The sequence below is a fragment of the Antrostomus carolinensis genome, unplaced genomic scaffold (assembly GCF_000700745.2).
Source record: "Antrostomus carolinensis isolate BGI_N321 unplaced genomic scaffold, ASM70074v2 scaffold5545, whole genome shotgun sequence".
Classification (NCBI taxonomy): domain Eukaryota; kingdom Metazoa; phylum Chordata; class Aves; order Caprimulgiformes; family Caprimulgidae; genus Antrostomus; species Antrostomus carolinensis.
In genome coordinates this window covers 18,607-37,239 of record NW_010318310.1, presented here as the reverse complement: position 1 = coordinate 37,239, position 18,633 = coordinate 18,607, and the positions used below count along the sequence as shown (strand labels likewise).

Below are 18,633 nucleotides of genomic sequence, written 5' to 3'. Positions count from 1 at the left end.
CATGAGTACATACTTTTCCCATGTTACCAAAATGCACGCTCCACCTGGTACAGAATCTTGTAAAAAATATTAGGTTACCAGTACACAGATGTGCTCTATCCTTTCTTAATGAGAGATGTAACAATGCAGATACTGCTAGACTGCATTTACTATATTTTTTCCTGATAAAATAAACTTGCTCTTTTGTCAATACTAATATTTTCTTTTTCTTTAATTTTAATGTTTAATTAAAATTTAATTAATGTTTAATGTTTCCCCTGTGAATTTGTTGTGGGCTTCAACAAGCATTTTTATGATATGTTTGTGCAAGGGTACAGGATGAATCCCAGACCCTCCTTTTTGCAGACACAAATGCCTTTCTGGCATCATGCCTCCGTGGCGCAAGTGACCTTGCAGTTTGTAAGTCCTTGCGAAAGGCACTCACAGGCCTTGCACGTTGCTGAGCCCAATGCTACGGAGGCTTCCTAAGTGCCTGCACGCAAGGAGTTGGTAAAAATAAGCTGTGAAAGATACAGGAGAATGCCAGACTCCTCCCTCCCAGAGCTGGGATGTCAGACCATCTTCTGTTTCCACAGAGCTGTTACACACAACCCCTCAGCCTTCATGCAGGATTCACTCCCTTGTTCAGACATTCAGGGTACCATCCAAAGCATTTGACAGACTGCACGTAGTTTGCATAGCTTTCTTCTTTCTACATAGTTGTTTAAACTACAGAAATTTGCTCAAAGAAATTGAAGTGAGCTATTAAAACAGAAAATACATCTTTTCACATAGTTTTAAAATACAGATTCAAAATATCAAACATATTTACTTACTATTTTTCCTCAGTTATCATTAAACTGATGATAATTGTCCTTAACAGACTGCAAGACTGTCTAATAAAATATGATATCAAATTTAGGGCAAAACCATTTGTCATTGTGCAACAGTGACCAGCAATTAAGACAGGTAAGAATTTTAATCCAATATCTCATAAAACCATTATGTAATTCCAGAAACATTGATCAGCACAATAAATTTGCACTAAGATAGAGATGACAAGCACAAAAATAAAAGAACTTAAGGACTGAGATAAGAAACTGTGAAAAGGAGTTATTTTTATGATGCACAAGAAAATATGCCCCAAAGGAACAGAAGCATTTGTTCTCAAACTCAGTGCTCTCTTGCAAGAGGATTTAGATATCTATGAATATTTAAGAGAAACAAATTAACTCACACTGTCAATGCTACATTTATAATACATGACTATGTTAAATGTATTTTTGTCCATATAGAAAAAACAAGCAAACAGAAATGCTAGAGACATATAGACACATGCCATTTTTTTTTTTACAGTAATATGCTTCCTCAGATTAAAGAACAGGATACCCCAAGGCATCTTCTAAGCTATTTGTGCATAAAATCACAAAAGGTGTACCTGTAGATCAATAAAGTTTTTATTTCCAGGGAAAAAAGTAACATCATTGGTTCAGGGAAATTCATTTGAATCAAAGACCAAATACCAGCTGACTTCAGTGAGAGGAGGAACTGGCTTTTGGGGTTAAAAGCCATCAAGCTACACTGTGTTTCAGAACCATCATTAAGTTTTAGCCTGTAAGAATTGCTCAGTATTATTGTGCATTTCAGGTTTTGCTTTTTTCTTTTTTTTTTTTTTCTTTACCTTATCTATACCAATTACAGATCACCAAGTCCTGAATCCCTCAAGTCAAAGGAACATAGAACATGAATTGACTGTTCTTAGCAGAGTAACCCCCAAATCAGTTATTCAGCAGAGAAGGAAGTAGAAAAATTAATTTTAATTGTTCTTTAGTACCTTGTTAGAAGTAGACTGTACTGTTCCTAGCGCTCAAGACTAAGGAGTTTAAGACAGGATCTTGTACTAATAAAAGAGGGAGTATCAGTGTGAAAGAACCCCCAAAAGTGCAATTACTTGGAGCTCTGTGTGGGGGCAGAGTGGTTGTAATGTCAGACAGCACCAGTTTAATTCCTTGTTAGGTCTATTGCATGGTGGTTTCTTTTTTAGCCTGGTTAAACCCTTGTTTAAGGCAGCACATGCAGGGTTTGGCAACAGATCTTGCAGATAAGAAGAGTTGTTCTGCTCTGGGAAGTGGAGGAGGGTGTGAAAGCAGTGGAAGAATACTAGGTCTGCTCTTCAGCAAAATAAAAAGCCACAGCATGAGTAATCCTATCTTCAGTCATCAAAGTATGTATTCAAGTCATTCTCTGAATAATGATGGGATTACTCACACGGGTAAGGTTAGGCACATGCTTTTGCTGAACTAATACATCTGGACAGAAGCCATAGTATTCTATGCAGTTCTCCTTGGAGTTTATTTTTTTTTGCAAATACCCACAGAACTGAAGGGAGCATAAAGATCTCTTTCTGCTTTCCATGTAGCTATCACACAGAAACTCCCTGAACTTAAACTTACTGATTTTTGCTTCCTTCAAAGCATGTTAGTCCTCATATAGGACATGATTTTGTCCTAATACCAGGACCAAAATGCTACTTGACACTCTAGGACAGTGAAGTAAAGAAAAAAAATCTTTGAACCATTATTCTGGTTTCAGAAGTCACTGAAATTAATCTGACTGTGCAGATATAATTGAAAAATGTGACCATTAAGGTCTATAGCATATAGAATATTTATCTACAGTAATACAGATGTCTTATTTTGGGGTACATGGCAAAGTAAACATGGAAGACTTGTTTTGATGAGATCGTACCAGCTAGCATGAGAGCAGGTGCCCAAGATGGGAAGAACTCTGATTTCAAACCAGGCATGACAGAGGGCTGTGTGAGCCTCAACACACAGAAGGTTCCTGTGCTGTTCCCCTCAAACCAAGGGTGGCCAAGCAAAGAGGAAAGAAAGAAATGCTCAGGTCTGGAAGTAGACTGAAAAAGGGAAGGTGGGACAGAAAGACATAAAAGTAGCAGCCAGAATGGTGCATCTATTGGTTTTCTGTGGTCCGCAGTCATGAGGCAGAATCATTGCACCAGCAAGAACGTGTTGATGCACACAGGAACTGTAGCAACAGTGGGACATTTACAGACACTTTCACTAAAACTACTAGAGTAACTGGTAAGTCTTCTATTATTATCACACAGAATGTGTCCTCCAGCTACCATCTTTTAAATTATATATTTCTAATTGATTTTGTGTGGTATAAGGAAAAAATGAGATACAGATAGCTGATCTATGAGAAGAATGGTGTGTAGAAATTGTGTCTACTAAATGTTCATTAAAAACTATGTCCACCTTTGTGCAGAGAGCCTGAATAAGACTCATTTGCTGTTTATTCTTTTCCACTGAGGACTGAGAAGGCCTTGATGGAGCCATTTGGTCTGGAATGAATACAACTTTCAAAGGCATCAGACATTTTAGTTTAGGTCAAACTAAAAAGAACTTACTAAGACAGCAGTAGGTCCAGTGAACATTTTCTAAACCACTAATAAAAATACATTTGCCATTCAATAGAATGAATAGTATACAAACTATTTGCACATTTTGCAAACTTAGTATTGTTTTTTTCAATCGTAAGCTGTTCCACAGAATAACTTCCTTTGTTAGCAATAGCACCTTTTCTAGCAGAAAAGTTGGAAAAAAAGCATAAATTAGTTTAACTTTAAAATTATTGACAGGAGTTCATGCAGTGTTAAGGCTTCTCTCTTGAATTATAACTGTCTGTTTGAGTTTACCGTGTTTTGAAGTCCCAAGCCCATAACTGCCAGCTGCAACAGGATGAGAGTGGACAGGGCACTTTGTGGTGGGTTTACAAATCTAACTGGAGAAAATGTGAGGCCAAGAATTGGCGTATTTTTTACATATGTGTAACCAGGTAGATTCCAACATTCAGAGTAATATTCCAACTGGTCACAGCAAGTCAGATAGTTTTTCTAAAGTCTGCCTAGGTCTGACAAGAGATCTAGAATATCAAATGCCTAGGTCTGACAAGAGATCTAGAAAGCCTATCAAATTTTATGCAGTACCTCAATCATGTGGAAAAGGTTTTATATACTTGCTCTATTGAAAAGGCAAGACTGATACAAAGCAAAAGGCACAGATATTATAGAAAAGTCTAATTTCTTGAATAAAAAGATCTTATTAATTAGATAATGATTAAAATTGGGAACAGACATTTTGCTGTTGCTTTATTTTTCAGTGCTGACTGTTTCATGACCAAACATCTCTATCTTTTCTAATGCCACACCACTGTGTGCTGGAGGAGACTTTCCTGAACAGCTTTTCTTGCTTCTTCCAATTTCTGTGGCTTCCACCAAAGTATTAGTCAATGGTTTTCCCAGTGTTTCTGGAAGCATTATTGTTAGTATTCCACTCAGAAGAGCCATGATTCCAACAAGCAACTAGAAGAAATAAACAGTAGCTGTAAAGGTAGAAATGTGTTTCAAGTTATGCATATCTTTGATCTTGCTTGAGAATACATTTCAAATAAAGCACAAGGAACTGTAACATAAAGCAAAGATTGTAATTCTTAAATGTTGACTGTATAAAAGATCTGCCTATTTTGTTGCATAAATTAAAGATTATGCAGCAGAATTAATGAAGAGCAAGTGAAGTGTTTTGTTCCATAAGGGATCAATACAGTGCAAGCAGGAATAATTCTGTTTGAGAAAACAAAACATATATCTTCATTTGGTATGTATTTAAGAACTGATTCTAGGATTGCATACATTTATTTTTACATGCACATTCACAGACCTACAATTTCCCTGCCACCTGTAATCTCAATTTGCACTCCAGCTCCTGAACCTATTCCCCCTGTACCTGTGCGCCCTTTCCTCCTGCCCACAGCCAGATGAGAATTTCTTAGTATGGCTTGTTGGCTTGGAGTCACAAAAACTCCCTGCTCAGGAGAGCTCTTCGGTAGATAATGAGCTAGCTCTCAACGGGAATACTTTGCTAAACTGCAGTTTCAAAGATCTGTTAGGGGTGTGGGCATCTATGGACATCTGCAGTGGGATCACATCTTGGATTTGTCCATGAAGTACACAGTTCTGTAACAACAGCTTACTTCAGCATGAGTCCTGCAAGGACCAGGCTCATGTGGGGCAAGTGCAGAAGCACACACATGCTCCAGAAGTATCTTTTCCTTCCCTTCATCTCTGTGCCTCGTTTAATGAGCACAATTCACACTTTCCTCCTTTGAAGTACAGCATTAAAACCCTGACATTCTTCCAATGCCAGGTTATAAATGACTCAAATCACTCTTGATAGAAATGCTTCCACACAGTACATCATGCCAGGCCTCAGTGTTTTTCCATTTTATGACTGTGCACTTTGATACTGTATTATCCTTATCTTGCCCTGTTCTGATTGTCAGGTCTGTCCTGTTTGTTTAATACTTCCTTTCCAAGCGTGAGAGCGAGCATTTGGAATTACTATGCCTGTCTCTCACACAGAGCTTGAGACGAGAACTGGCCAGCTACCATCTGCATCTAAGCCAGACTTTCTCCTTTAGTCAGAAAGGTGCTTTAAAATTGTAATTCTCCGTTATAACCTTGAACAGTGCTATTTTCACGCAAATGCACTGTGCTGCTTTTGCTTCCCCCTCTCCTTTCAAAGAAGAGGACAGTTTGTCTCAAGCACCCTTTTGAGAAGCAGAATTCACATTGTTGCATACACTCCTCTTTTTGCACTTGCATTAAATATAGTGTCAAAACAAAAAAATAAGTAAAATACTGTTGAATACTATGAACTACAGTGAAAACAAAATAGTCATGCTCTTACCATGAGAAATTAAAAAAAAAAAAAATCCTAGCAGTAATGCGACCAGAGGAAATGGCACTGAGTGACAAACTGAGGGAAATCCTTGCATACATAGGTACATGTGGCAGGAATGATATTTAAAAATGTATGAGTGTCAAAACGCTTCTCCACTATTAAAACACAATGTGCTGCCATGGCAAGACAGGATAAATTGACACATGGCAGCTATTCCACAGTAACCTCTCTTATGCACATCCTTTAGGCTGTCATAGGTTTACATTTCAGGATGTTGAAGGCTGTAAAGGATGCTGAAGCTTATGGACACCCATACATTTGGGGTTTATGAGAACAGGGGCACTACTGATGCCCAAGAGAACAAGGTTGAAGCAATACTGTGTGCTTTGAGTACGTGTGTCTCCTCCATTTCGGTTAGTCTTTTAGATGCTTTGCATTCTTCTCCTGTTTTCCTTCCGCATGAACTTACCTCTTACTCCTCTGTGAACACTCACTGTTCTGTAACCATACACAGCACCATCTTTCCTGCCTTTTCATCTCAGCTCTCTTAACTCTATTCCAGCACATGTTAGTTTTCTTTTTTCAATGTGAAAGCTGCTGCACACTGACTAATTTATTGTGTTTCCCCTCTCCCTGACCCTACAAAGCACTTCCCAATATTTCCTATGAAAGGCAATATAAAACAGTTAAGTCACAGTATATTAACAAAAGGGCTTCTCAAATGCCATCTACCTTTCCAGGGGCAGTAACCACACTTATCAATGAAGTTACTCACATTTAGTCAAAGCAAGTCTGTTGCAGTTTTATCTTGGCATATTTCTTCATGAGGCATCTGACATAATTTAGCCCTTTGCTTGCTCATAACAAATGTGCATGTTTTGCATTTATGTACTATTTTACATAGATAATTCAGCATCACAAAATGTTCTTCTGATATAGTCAATGAGTTAGATGCTCATGGATTAAAGTGTACTATTGTACAAAGTATTTAAGTATGTTTAAGCTCCACTGAAGCTAATCTGACAGGAGTACCTGCTGAAATTCATTGCTTTTTCAGGGTCTTAATTTGAAACCTGACTTTCTGCTTAGTCAAACTCTCAAAGTATTCCCAACACCTCAGTACAGCCAGCAGCTTCTAACAGCTACTAAAAAAAAAAAAGATTTACCACCATTTTTCATATGTCTTTCTCCTTATCTGGAGGAACAATTTTAAGTTCACAGTGGTCTAAGACCAGGACATATTATATTTAGTCTAGAACAAAAGATAATTTGAATTAAATATCCCTACAAAATAATACTTTTAATTCTGAGAACAAATTTTTATTCTAGTCTGCTATGTATATTTATATCCACATCTGATGGCTCTGAACCCATCTAAAATGTGATCGTATTTACAGAATTCCTACTTCAACAAAAAAGGTTAAATTCTGTCCTGAAAATACACTAGTATTAGACACGGGATTTGCATTCATTTAACTTTACTGACCTCAGGGGAGGTTTTTTTAAAATTTATAATTTATGGTTTAATTTAGAGAAAAATCACATCTGTTAAAGGGCTACTGTAACATAATTTTTAACAGCTGAGAAACAGAAATAGGTTATACATGGAGCAATTGCTTTACTGCAAGTTTTCTGGAAAGTTGTCACGTGAAAAACATACTTGGCACATTATTAAAGATTTATAGGCATTCAAATGAGATGCTTGCATTACTCACAGTTGGCGTAACTGTACAGGAGTGAGACTGTCAAACAAATAGCAGTAGTAACTGCTTGACAATGTGTGGTGTATACAATAGATCAGCATGATGTATCTCAGTGTACTTACAAATGTAATCCATTTCATTTCACTTTCATTCCATAACACTTACGTTACCTGAGACTTGGCACATGCTCCAACTCAAGACAAGCTGATTTAATAAACTGACAAATGTTTTATAATAGGAGCTAAAAATGAAAACATATTCACTGTGAACTACTACACAACTCTGCATATACTCTGGATACTTTTTGTATGCTGAGAGTTGCTCATAGCTGAAATAATTCCTCTGTTTGCACTTCCATTTGCACTGCTCTCCAGCATCTTTGACCATTCCCCATCTGTGGTTTAACTGCAGCACTTCTGCACAGATAAAGCTTATCTCAGCCAGTAAAGGCAAAACACTGACAAGAGAACGTTCTCCCATGACCACTCTGTTGTGCAAATGTTTCTTCATCTTTTATAGGACGATATCTTGGTTTGTACGGGGCCATTATTAAGAAACAAACATTTTTTAGGAGCTTGAGGGAATAAATTAATTTGTGGTCTGCTTCATCCTCTTAACTTTCATTCAAAACAACTGAAAGTAATTAATTTAAATAATGACACAAGCTCCCAAGAATTCTCTGAAACCAATCTCTAGCATCTATAATTGAAGATTTTATAGTTGCAAAATCAAAAGGACACAATGCCATTTTATCAGGAAATTCCAATGTGGTAGACAAAATTAGAGTAAGAATCTAGGTTAAAGACACATCCCATTACATTTTCACCTTCTGACATGTATAATCTACATATAACATTGCTGTGCTAGTTACAGTGAATTCTAAAGGGTTTTGAAAGAAGTCAAACTATTTTTAAATCATTAATAAACTCTTCTCTACTTCAAGCCTGAATATAGAGTTTGTAATTCCTTATGTTTTTACATATATTGGCATAAATTATCCTTCAGGAGAAACAAAAGAGAATGAATAGCTGCAAGATTTCTAAGCAGCAAATACCTTATAACAGCAATGTGATGAAGAAATGTGACTCATCTGTAAAATATATAAAATATTTTGTCAGGAATGGATCTATCTGAAGCTACATAATGCAGACAAAATGCCCAAACTCCACAAAGGAATGGTCCCACCTCTTTTCCTGGGGCAACTGGTGGCAGAAGACAAAACCTAATGGTAGCGTGACCTGGAGTGACCTACAATTAAGATGTGCTTAATGAATCCAAGTTTCTGTTGCTTGTCAAAGGCATTGTGAACCTCATCAATATACCATTTGCTTCTCCTTTTCTATCTCATGAATTGTTTTGTTTAGTTCTTGTAAATGAAAAACACAAAAAGGGAGCTTTGGGACAGCTGTGAATACCAAGTATAGTAAGCATAAGACATTCTTGACCTTTTGGAAGGCTATTCCAAAGATGCAATGTCTCAGGGAAGCCATGGAAAAGATTAAGGAATAATATAAGAAAAAAGAGCCACCCATGGTGAATTCCAAGAATGGAAGAACTATGCCTTTGAAAAAGGGCAAGAATAAATCAGGAGCATGGTCAAGAACTGCTAGGCCTGCAGACTATACTTTTAGGGAAATTTTTAAAATCAATTTTATACTAGGATCAGTGCATAAATATTTTTATATCTTCCATCATAAAAAATATTTCAGAAGATTTCCATGACTCAAAAACTCCCTTTTGCTTTAGTTGCATATTTTTAACAATATGAAGTTACTAATCTTAACTTAATCTAAGGCTTAAAATTTAGAACAAGAATGGTTCATCCAATTTCCTTTTCAAAATAAAAGTACAGCTTTTGGTTCCTGAGAAAAAAAGTGATACATATGCCTTTTCAAAACCAGAAACATTCATCATTGAAATAAATACTTACAAGTGGCATGAAAATCCAAACACTTCTCAGATATACACAGAAAGGAGCAACCACACTTCCTACACGGCACATCATGCTTCCACTTCCAACAGCAAGTGATCTGCACATAAAACAAAGATTCAGTAAGAATTCTGGCACATAAAGTGAACAATTAGGAAAGCACAGACATGGAAAACATCAGTAGGATGCTATGTGTCTTTATGCAAACATACTAGGAAGCTATTGCTACAGCAGTGTAAATTTATATTGCAGTCAAATTCAGCTGCTTCTATTAATTAAGATTAAAAATACAATCATCATTCAGAATAGATCACAGGATGAACAACCAGGACTTTTAAGAAAGGCAGAAATAGCGTTTAAGAAAGTACTGAGTATTCTTCTAGTTCCTCAATGAAACTAATCAATGCAAATGAAAATGAAAAATAAATAAATACTAGACAACTCTGAAGCAGTGGAGGAACTCATCCCATCCCAAGTTTTTGAGACCACTGCCATTAATGCCAAGATCTGCTGGATCTGGCCCCAGGAGCATAACAAAGAAAAGGAAATAAAAACAAAATAATGGAAAATATATGACTGGTGAAAGTTCTTACCTTACAATTGTTGGGTACAGTTCTGCTGTGTAGAGATATATAAGGCCAAATGCCACACCTATTGAAAATTTTCCAGCCATATTTGCTAAGATAATTAATATATTAAAATCCTATTGAAAGAGAGCACAAATAAAAAATCACCAGAAAATAACACTGTTCCAAACTTAATTTAAATCCTTCCAAAGTTGTGACCCTTCCTTAAACAATAAGCAATACTTATTGCTTGCTTTTTTCAAAATTGGTCTCAATAAATAACTAGTGTCCATACAACTTTTTCCCAGCCCTGGTTCACTGAAGCCCTAGGAACATTTTACGTGTGACCCCAGCAATTAAATTGTGAAACCTGTACTGAAAATACAGAAATCTATCTTAGACTGGCAGCTGCATTTTAAAAACAGCCTTTAGTCAACTATGTGATTCAGAAAGAGCAGCTGCATCTACAGACAGCCTTTAAAATCAGTTTCTACCATAGGAACACTTTCAACGATACGTGACTAACCTGAGGTATGAACATAATTAAAACACAGATCAATGCACTTAAAATAAGGAACGGAATGAGTGTGTTTCTCCTTCCCAGTTTGTCCATCCCAATGCAAGCAATGATATAGCAAGGCAACTCCACAGCACCTGTCAGTATGAAATTATTTTAAGTCACGATTATACATATTCATATTATAACTGTAACGTCCTCTTTATGAGGATTAATTTAATCTAGGGGGTAATACATAAGTGAAATCCAGAGATAAGCAGTGTGTTGGGATAGTTCACTTTGTAACAGAAATGGCAACAGAAGGCAGAAAACATGGCCTAAAATATGGGAGTGGGGGATGGAGAAGGACAAGGGAAACTGGTTTCACAGCACAGAGCAGTTCCAGTTCTCTTTGGGGTGGAAAATTACAGAAAACAGCAAGGCCACGGTCCTGCTTTTATGTCACTGGCACTTGTGACTGAAAGTTCTCCATTTGCTGCTCTTTTACTTCAGTTTTTTTCACATCAACAGCTTAAGCGTGCCCACAAAGAACATTGCTGGTGTCGCACCAACACACCTCTCAGGATTTGCCAGCTTTCACCTGGACGCAGAACCAAAGCCACAGCTTCAGCCCCAAATCACCCCAATGTAAAAGGCAAGCCAGGTGTCTCCAGCTCCACAAACACGGAGCGCAGTTCCAGCTTTCTCTCTGTGCCATTAAAAAGCGGGCAGTGGCTCACAATACCCTGCTCTTACTCAGATCATCTCTTCCTAATGGCTATTTCCAGAAAAAAACTGCTGCAGCTCCAAAGGAACTGGCGTTTGGCTCAGACTGTTCACAAACCCTGTTTAAACATGATTTGCCCCTAGGCAAATTATATTGAGCCCAAGCCAGTTCAGACGTGTTTTAAACCAACTTGCTCATGAAGAATCCTATGTCCAATGTAAAATCAAGGAAGAAGATAAGATACAGCCCTGAACAAACATGCTGCATTCCTTTACTAAGCACCTATAGTATGTCAATACACTTATAATATCGGGAAACAGTCTTTTGGGCTTGTGTTGGTAAAAGCAGGTTGCAATTATTCAGTGCTAGTCTGGTAAATATTTGTGGTTATTTGCACGCTTTAGTCCACTGTAACAGTTTAGTTACTTGTGCAATACTAGCACCCACTCCTCAACGTGTCAGTCTACCAATACGCTATAATGTGTGACAATACAAACTGAATTCATGAGAGCCCCAGTCCTTCTGTGTGCTTCTGTACATGAACAGTCACACTCACTTTACTGAGAGCACTCAGTTGCATAAAGAAAAGCGCACGATTTGATTCTTTGCTGGCTCACAGATGTGTGCCTGATCTAGAGTCTTCTGAAGTCAATGGAATATTTCCACTGATTTTAACAAAAGCTGTATCAGGACTTGAATGCACTGAGCTGCCTTTATAAACAACCTACATACCAGAGAAAGATTACAGTCAGACCAACAAAATTAAAAGAATACTACAACTAAACTAAAAATATACTTCTGAGAAAACTAAAATTACTCTTGCTTCTGAGAATTATTAATCTATTTTCTTCACAGACTGATTCAATATACCATGACTGTAAGTGATTAAAGGAATATTTTTTTCTTTAATTTTCCCGGTTTGTGCCTATCACAGAGCCATGTGAATTTTCTGTTGCTGGTCTGCTTCTGTTGGTGTTTATGTGGAACTGCTACAGGTTTGCAGGCAAAGAGGAGACAAGCAGAATAAGGTTTAACAATCACAAAGACAGAAGAATTTTGTACACCAACAAATTTTAAATTCTATTTTTTTTTCCAGAAACAGTGAAATCTGGAGTGAATGATACTCCTCCTGTGTTAGTCAACTTTATGAAGAGTTAGCAAGAAACTTTTTGAACAAGGTTCATAATTGAATGAACAAAGTTAAAAAAACCTATAGTAATTTCTAAATGTTCTAGTTCTGTCATAAACAGATAACGTACAAAAATATTTACCTATGAGAAAGAGATTTAAATATTCATTGCCTCCTAGACTGACAGAACTGAGGGAGAAGACGTAGTACCCCAAGCTCCCAGTGAACCAGATCAGCCAGACTGTGATGGTCCTTCTTGCAATGTGCCAATTACAAAACAGGTCTAAGATGTTGTGCTTCCTTGTTGAGGACGTGTCATTGTCACCCGTTCTGCTGCTGACTAGGTCATCTTGTTGGACTGAGTACAGTTCAGAAACTTTGCAGGGAGTGCTTACTTTATTCCATCTTGCCATTATATTAATTACTTTTTGTGCATCTTCATATCTTTCCTCTGACAGCAGCCAAAAAGGTGTTTCTGGGAGCATCCAGCAGCACAATACAAAAGGAAGAGTTGCTATGGAGAGAAATATCTGATAGACCCACCAGGTCCGAACCAAAAATCCCACGAGTGCCACAATCATAATTCCCATAGCAAAAAAAGCATGGACATGCATAGAAGCCCATGTTCGTGCTTTAATGCCAACAAATTCAGTCACATAAACAAAAGCCACAACGAGATAGCCACTTGAAACCTGGGGGGGTGGGAGAGAGAGAAAAAAGAAAAGAGAAGTTTGCATCTACTCTCCTTGTGCAACAGCTAACAGTAAAAACAAACAGCTAATAGTGTTCCATATTTGTGTATGCTTAATTGCCACCATGCTGGCATGTCCCACACTGACAGAAAAAAGGCAATCCTGATAACAAATCAGCTGGAGAAAAAGTTCATTCAGACCTTCAGACTAATGAAGTTATTTTGGATGTTCCTCTGTAGTAGGGGAGAGCCAGCAAGAGACACCTGAAAAAGAGCCTAATTTGCTGATGTCACTAAGCCCTTCGCCTCCAAAAACCAGGTCCCTTGATGACATCGCAGACTGGACTCTCAAGAAAATGAGGTCCCCTGAAGTAATTGCCACTTCTGAAAATCCTGACCTTGGCTTTTAAGTAGACTATTCATAATCTGCATGTCAGGGAGCTACAAATGTACTGAGAATTACTTTCCACAACCTTGTAAATCATCTCATAAAATCAAAATTTTACAATGTTGGAAAATAATCTAATTTATGTGGTTATAGGTTCTCATACTTTATCTAGCCCTATTAACAGAATGCAACTACCAACAAGTTCTGCATTATAGTATTTCTTAATTGAAAAAATATATATTATTGAATCCATATATATATATATATTTCAATTTCTCTAGTAACAGTCAAACTCTTGGTATCTCAATAACATCTCAAAACACAGCTAGAAAATCTAGACTAGAAAATATTTCAGTATATTGTTTTGATTAATCAATTTTCTGCTTAAAAATATTCCAGTTAATAAACTCTGATTCTGAACCCAAGAGGAAAGCTGCTCTGACCTCAGTGGCACAGGGCCAGAGCTTTAGATCTCCACCTCACAAATGAGTCCCAGTTGGCAGTTAAAAAACCTACAGCATCAGCATGGGCAGAGCTTTTTGCTTTTCTAAACTACCACAGCCCCTAGCATCTTTTTTTTTCCTTTGCAAACCCCCCCCAGCCCCTAGCATCAACAGCCAAGGGAGCCAGTAAAGGGACTCCTGTTGATCTCACTGTTCAAGGCTGAAATGCCCATACAATTATTCCTGCTAGGAAATCCTTCTGGGCTCTAATTAGGCAAAGGGTTCTCCAGTGCAAGTTTCTGTCTTGACCAATGCACTGCCAGCAGAAATAAATTATGGATTAAAGGATTATGTTCAAATTTCTAACCTGCTTTAAAAACTTACATAATTTTTCTCATTATAGCTTTCTTATTTCTTTATGCATTACATAGTGAAAGACTACAAATATACTTTTGGATGGAAAACAGTAATTATTAGTAAATAGTACTAATGGATGGAAAATAGTAAATTATTAAGTGGTTACTATATATATATAAAATATAATATAAATTAGATATTGGATATATATCATACATACATGTAAAAGTAAGTCTACAGATACACATCAATACATATACTGGAATACCCTTAAGTACAGTATAAACATCTAGGTATTAAATGTGTCTACCTGTGTATTTAGTATTTCAGATGTAGTCTAAAAGACCAAAGAGATGCATGGAAGAGAAAATGTGCATCTCTCCTCCATCACTCAAAATGGTAGAGATAAAAATCATACTTAATATAGATTTTCTATTTTAAGAAAATTATACTCCTTTTCTGACAATGGCAGCTGCAATGCAGAATCCAGAGTTTGCTGCTCACACTTGGTATTTAATTACCAGTCCAGCAGAGGTTGGGATGGAGGAAGTACCAAACACTGCTTCATACAGACGCTTTCTATTAATTCAAAGAGGAAAAGTGCTGTGGTCCAAGAACATTCAGACTCTCCCTGCTCTGCTGAAATAAGTGCAACAGAGGGGGCTTTAGAACAGTGAAGTAGGGAAGGGGAATAAGAACAAAAGGGAGGTTTTCCTGAGAAGGGGTAGGCAATGACACAAAAAGAGCCATCCTTTCTTACCATAGCAAGGAGGAAGCGCACAATCACAAAACTGTAGTAGTCAAATGTGAAGGCCACTGCGATGCCAAATACAAACTGACCAGCACTTGTGAACCATATAACACGCTGTCTTCCCAGTCTGCAAATCACAGCAGTAATAAGAATATGAATAACCACAAACATTCTATTAAAATACACCTGCAACTCCAGAGAGCTTATCTGGAAGTGAGTCTGAAAATACTGTAATTAATGCTCTCATTCACCACAGAAACTCTAGATTAGTTTCCTGTATTTTCCTCACCTTGTGAGAGAGAAAACAATTATTTTTTTCAGTAAATCAAACTAAATGCAAAAAAAAAAAAAAGGAAGTTCCTATGGAAAGAACTTCCATTCCACTATTCTTGACGGGAAGCAATGTGCACAAGTGGGCATTACATATGTCCACCTCCACTTTCAAGTTTAATTTCTACATAACTAATCTGCAAATTTACTCTGATTATTTTTGAGGACACTAGGTAAGACTTGATTTTTCAGATATTTTATATAAGGAATGCCTAGTTAACAATTTCTAACAAATGCTAGCTGTGATAACACATGCTATCTCTTGCCAAAGTGACAACCAATTTGGATAGTAATGAAAGGCTTCTGTAACATATAATTGTCTAGTTATTTAAAGTTGAATTCTCTACTAAATGACAATTACAGAATTCCTCTAAATTTTCTGATCACAGCACACATGCATGCATGTAAAAAACCAGAAATCCAGTAAGCTAGTATACTAACAGCAAAAAAACCCCATATCAAACACTTGCTGCCCATCAACAACATAGTAATTTCCAGTGTAAAAGAAGGGCATTTAGTAAAAATGGACTATTCTATTTGTTTATCTTCTTCCCATATCTCAGGGAGAAAATATACCAAGCAGAGTCAGTTGTCCCTAAGCAAGTCAGCACATGCTATCAATAGGAAGCTCACCTGAGGAGAAAACCTAGAAATCTGCAGTAGATATACAACACTCTATTGAGGATTCATTATATTCTGTCTACAATTGTTCTGTAACACAAAATGCACAGAATCATTTTTCTTCCCTGATAATACTCTTTTGGATTTTATTATCTGGCCTACTGTGAACAGCTTTTTACAGATGTGGATATTACATTTAGACACAGAGTTTGAAGACTTTCAGTGGTGTGGGCTCATTTGTTGTTTTTTGTCTGTATTTGCTACTACATTAAAACAACCCTGGAAAGTGATGTTGTAACTAGGAGGTGTAGTTCAAACAGCCACACAGAATAGTTCTTTCCAGTGCCCTCCTATTTTTCTCCAACCCTTACCTGGAGTCATGCACATTTGTTCTCTGATCCCTCCTAGAAGCAATCCCAGCAAGTCCCAGCTGTCAGAGCTCTTCTGCTGGGAAATCTGTTAATTAGGAATGGGAGGAACCCACTAACTTATTTCCCACCAGCCAGGATGTGTCAGAAAATAATAACTTTCAGCTGTAAAATCTACAGTTGTAAATCTGCAACTCAGAATGTGTGTATTATCTTAACTAGCTGTCCATGGCTTGAATTAATGGAAATGAGAACAATGTGATCATAACCTTATAAATCATGTCTGAATATTAATTAATAAAGCTATGAATGATTTAAAGGAATGCAGAACAACTGTTGGCATTATATTCTGGTTTTGTATTAAATACAGTTATACAAAGTCTTGGATCAAGAGGGAGGATTGATTCCATGTGTTCTAAAAGCCAAATTTTTTAAAAAAATCATCCTTACTTTTGCATTCCCATGTTGTAACAGTAACACCATAGCATTGTGCTAATGAAGGAAAATCAGAAAACAACACGCCTGGTCTCCTTTTTCTGCTTATACTGTTAGCTGTGGGATAAAATTTCACCCTCCACCTCAGAGAGCTGTTAGTCAACAAGCTCCTTTATATAAAGAGATAAATAACACTAACCCAGCCCTCAAATCAAAACACAGGCACATAAACTGCCTGAGACAAAACCAAGTACAACATAGCTTAGGTATTTGACTCTCACATGGGTAGCGAGGCACAGCTGGGTGTTCTTCTGAGGCAGGAGTATGTACGTTTGCATTGAGAGAGAAAACCAAGAGAAGCAGGAGGATACAGATGTACATTCTGGATCTCACTGTTGCTTAAGAGTCCAGCTCTGATGCTGGGTCTCAGTGCGTGGTCTGAGAAAACACCCAGGCAGCAAGTGTCAGAGGGGAGTGGGCTGAAGGACAGCCTTGGCACCATGAGCTGCTCGGGTCAAGTCCCTCCATGGACTGAGCCTCCTTGTGCTCAAACAGAACTTTGTATGTGCTGGAAAACAAGTGAAACTACAGCACAGCTCACTGACAACCATTTTTCCTCCTATCTGGACTAACCTTCAAGAGACTGAAGTTTAAGCTAACCACTCAGGAAAAAACTACATTTGGACAGCAAGGAAAAATAGTGTATGGGTGTTTGTTTTAAAAACATGGGTCCTGATCAAACCCTCAAAGCCTTTGCATCAGCCCCACAGAGCTGTATTCATGACAGAGGTTAGGAAATTTGTGATTTTAAAATACATGATTTTTAACCTTCCAGTAGCCCTTCAGCTGTCTCATATCCAGAATTAAAAATCTAAGTTTCCATGAGGAATCTCTCCTCAAGGAAATGAGGCAAAATCTACTCCCAGGTTTTACTGTTGCTATTACTACTAACTATTGCTATTCCTGTTTTAAAAAAAAAAAAGTCTAGGGGCAAATACTGCACAGGGCAATTTGAGGGATCCAGGCCGAGGACAATAGTTGATGCAAAGTAGGAAAAAAATTCTAAAAGTAAATTATTTGCAAATATATTTTTAAATTAGTAATTGCTATCAGAAAAAGAAACTGAGTTAGACACCTCTGGGAATAAAACAATATCCAAACCTCCTGAATTGTGAATACATAGTTACGAATACACAACGAATGAAAACAACAAAACAGGTAGATAAACATGGAGTTAGCGCAGTCTAAAGATGGCAATTTACCTGTCAGCAATATCACCAAAAATCACTGCTCCAATCAAGACTCCAAGCATGAATGTAGGCTGGATTAATTTTGCAAGCCATTCTCGGTCACAGACCAGATCCCACTGCGTAACAACAGTGCTCTTCCACTTTGTATCATCATAGAGAAATCCATCAGAACAAGAAAATCCGGACTTGTTGCCTTTGTATTCATATGCCAGATCTAAACTGACTTCTCGTTTGGACCTGCTGCATTGGTTAAGTTCCCAAATTTCTCCGTTTTCCAGCTGGACTACGATGTAATTTTCTGCTGATGTCCATAGTGTCCAGATGTCCTCTATACTTGATTCAGAGGAGTTGTAGAAAAGAACACTACTCACATTTCCAGGGATCCCACATACAAAGTTAGGAGTAACAGCCATGAACACAGACGCTAAGTAATGGATACCACATGACATAGCTTGAAAGACAGACGCAAAATAAACACATGCTTGAAATCTGTAAAGGGAAAAAAAAAGTTTACTGAAGAAAAGCCTTCTATATATTAAAAAACAATCAAGATAATTATTTTGCTAGTATCAGGAAATGGAAACATCAGTGTCTACTGTTTTGGTATTTAGTGCTACTTCAAGATTAGCTAAGCCTTGCAAGAGACGAGAGAAAAGATCCCTGGCAGAAGTAATCTATGGTCAGGAACTAAATGCTGTTCTTAG

At 37.4% G+C, this 18,633-nt stretch overlaps 1 protein-coding gene across 1 annotated transcript; it reads right to left on the bottom strand.

The window, feature by feature from the left end:
• Positions 1-4,153: 4,153 nt before the first annotated feature.
• On the bottom strand, positions 4,154-18,423 carry SLC22A16 (solute carrier family 22 member 16). The gene is made up of 7 exons (XM_010168836.1): positions 17,942-18,423; positions 14,935-15,052; positions 12,438-12,987; positions 10,470-10,597; positions 9,971-10,080; positions 9,378-9,477; positions 4,154-4,366 (listed from the first exon to the last, which is right to left on the bottom strand). Exons 1-7 carry the CDS (start codon positions 18,376-18,378, stop codon positions 4,154-4,156), a joined length of 1,656 nt encoding a protein of 551 aa, XP_010167138.1. The 5' UTR covers positions 18,379-18,423.
• Positions 18,424-18,633: the final 210 nt, after the last annotated feature.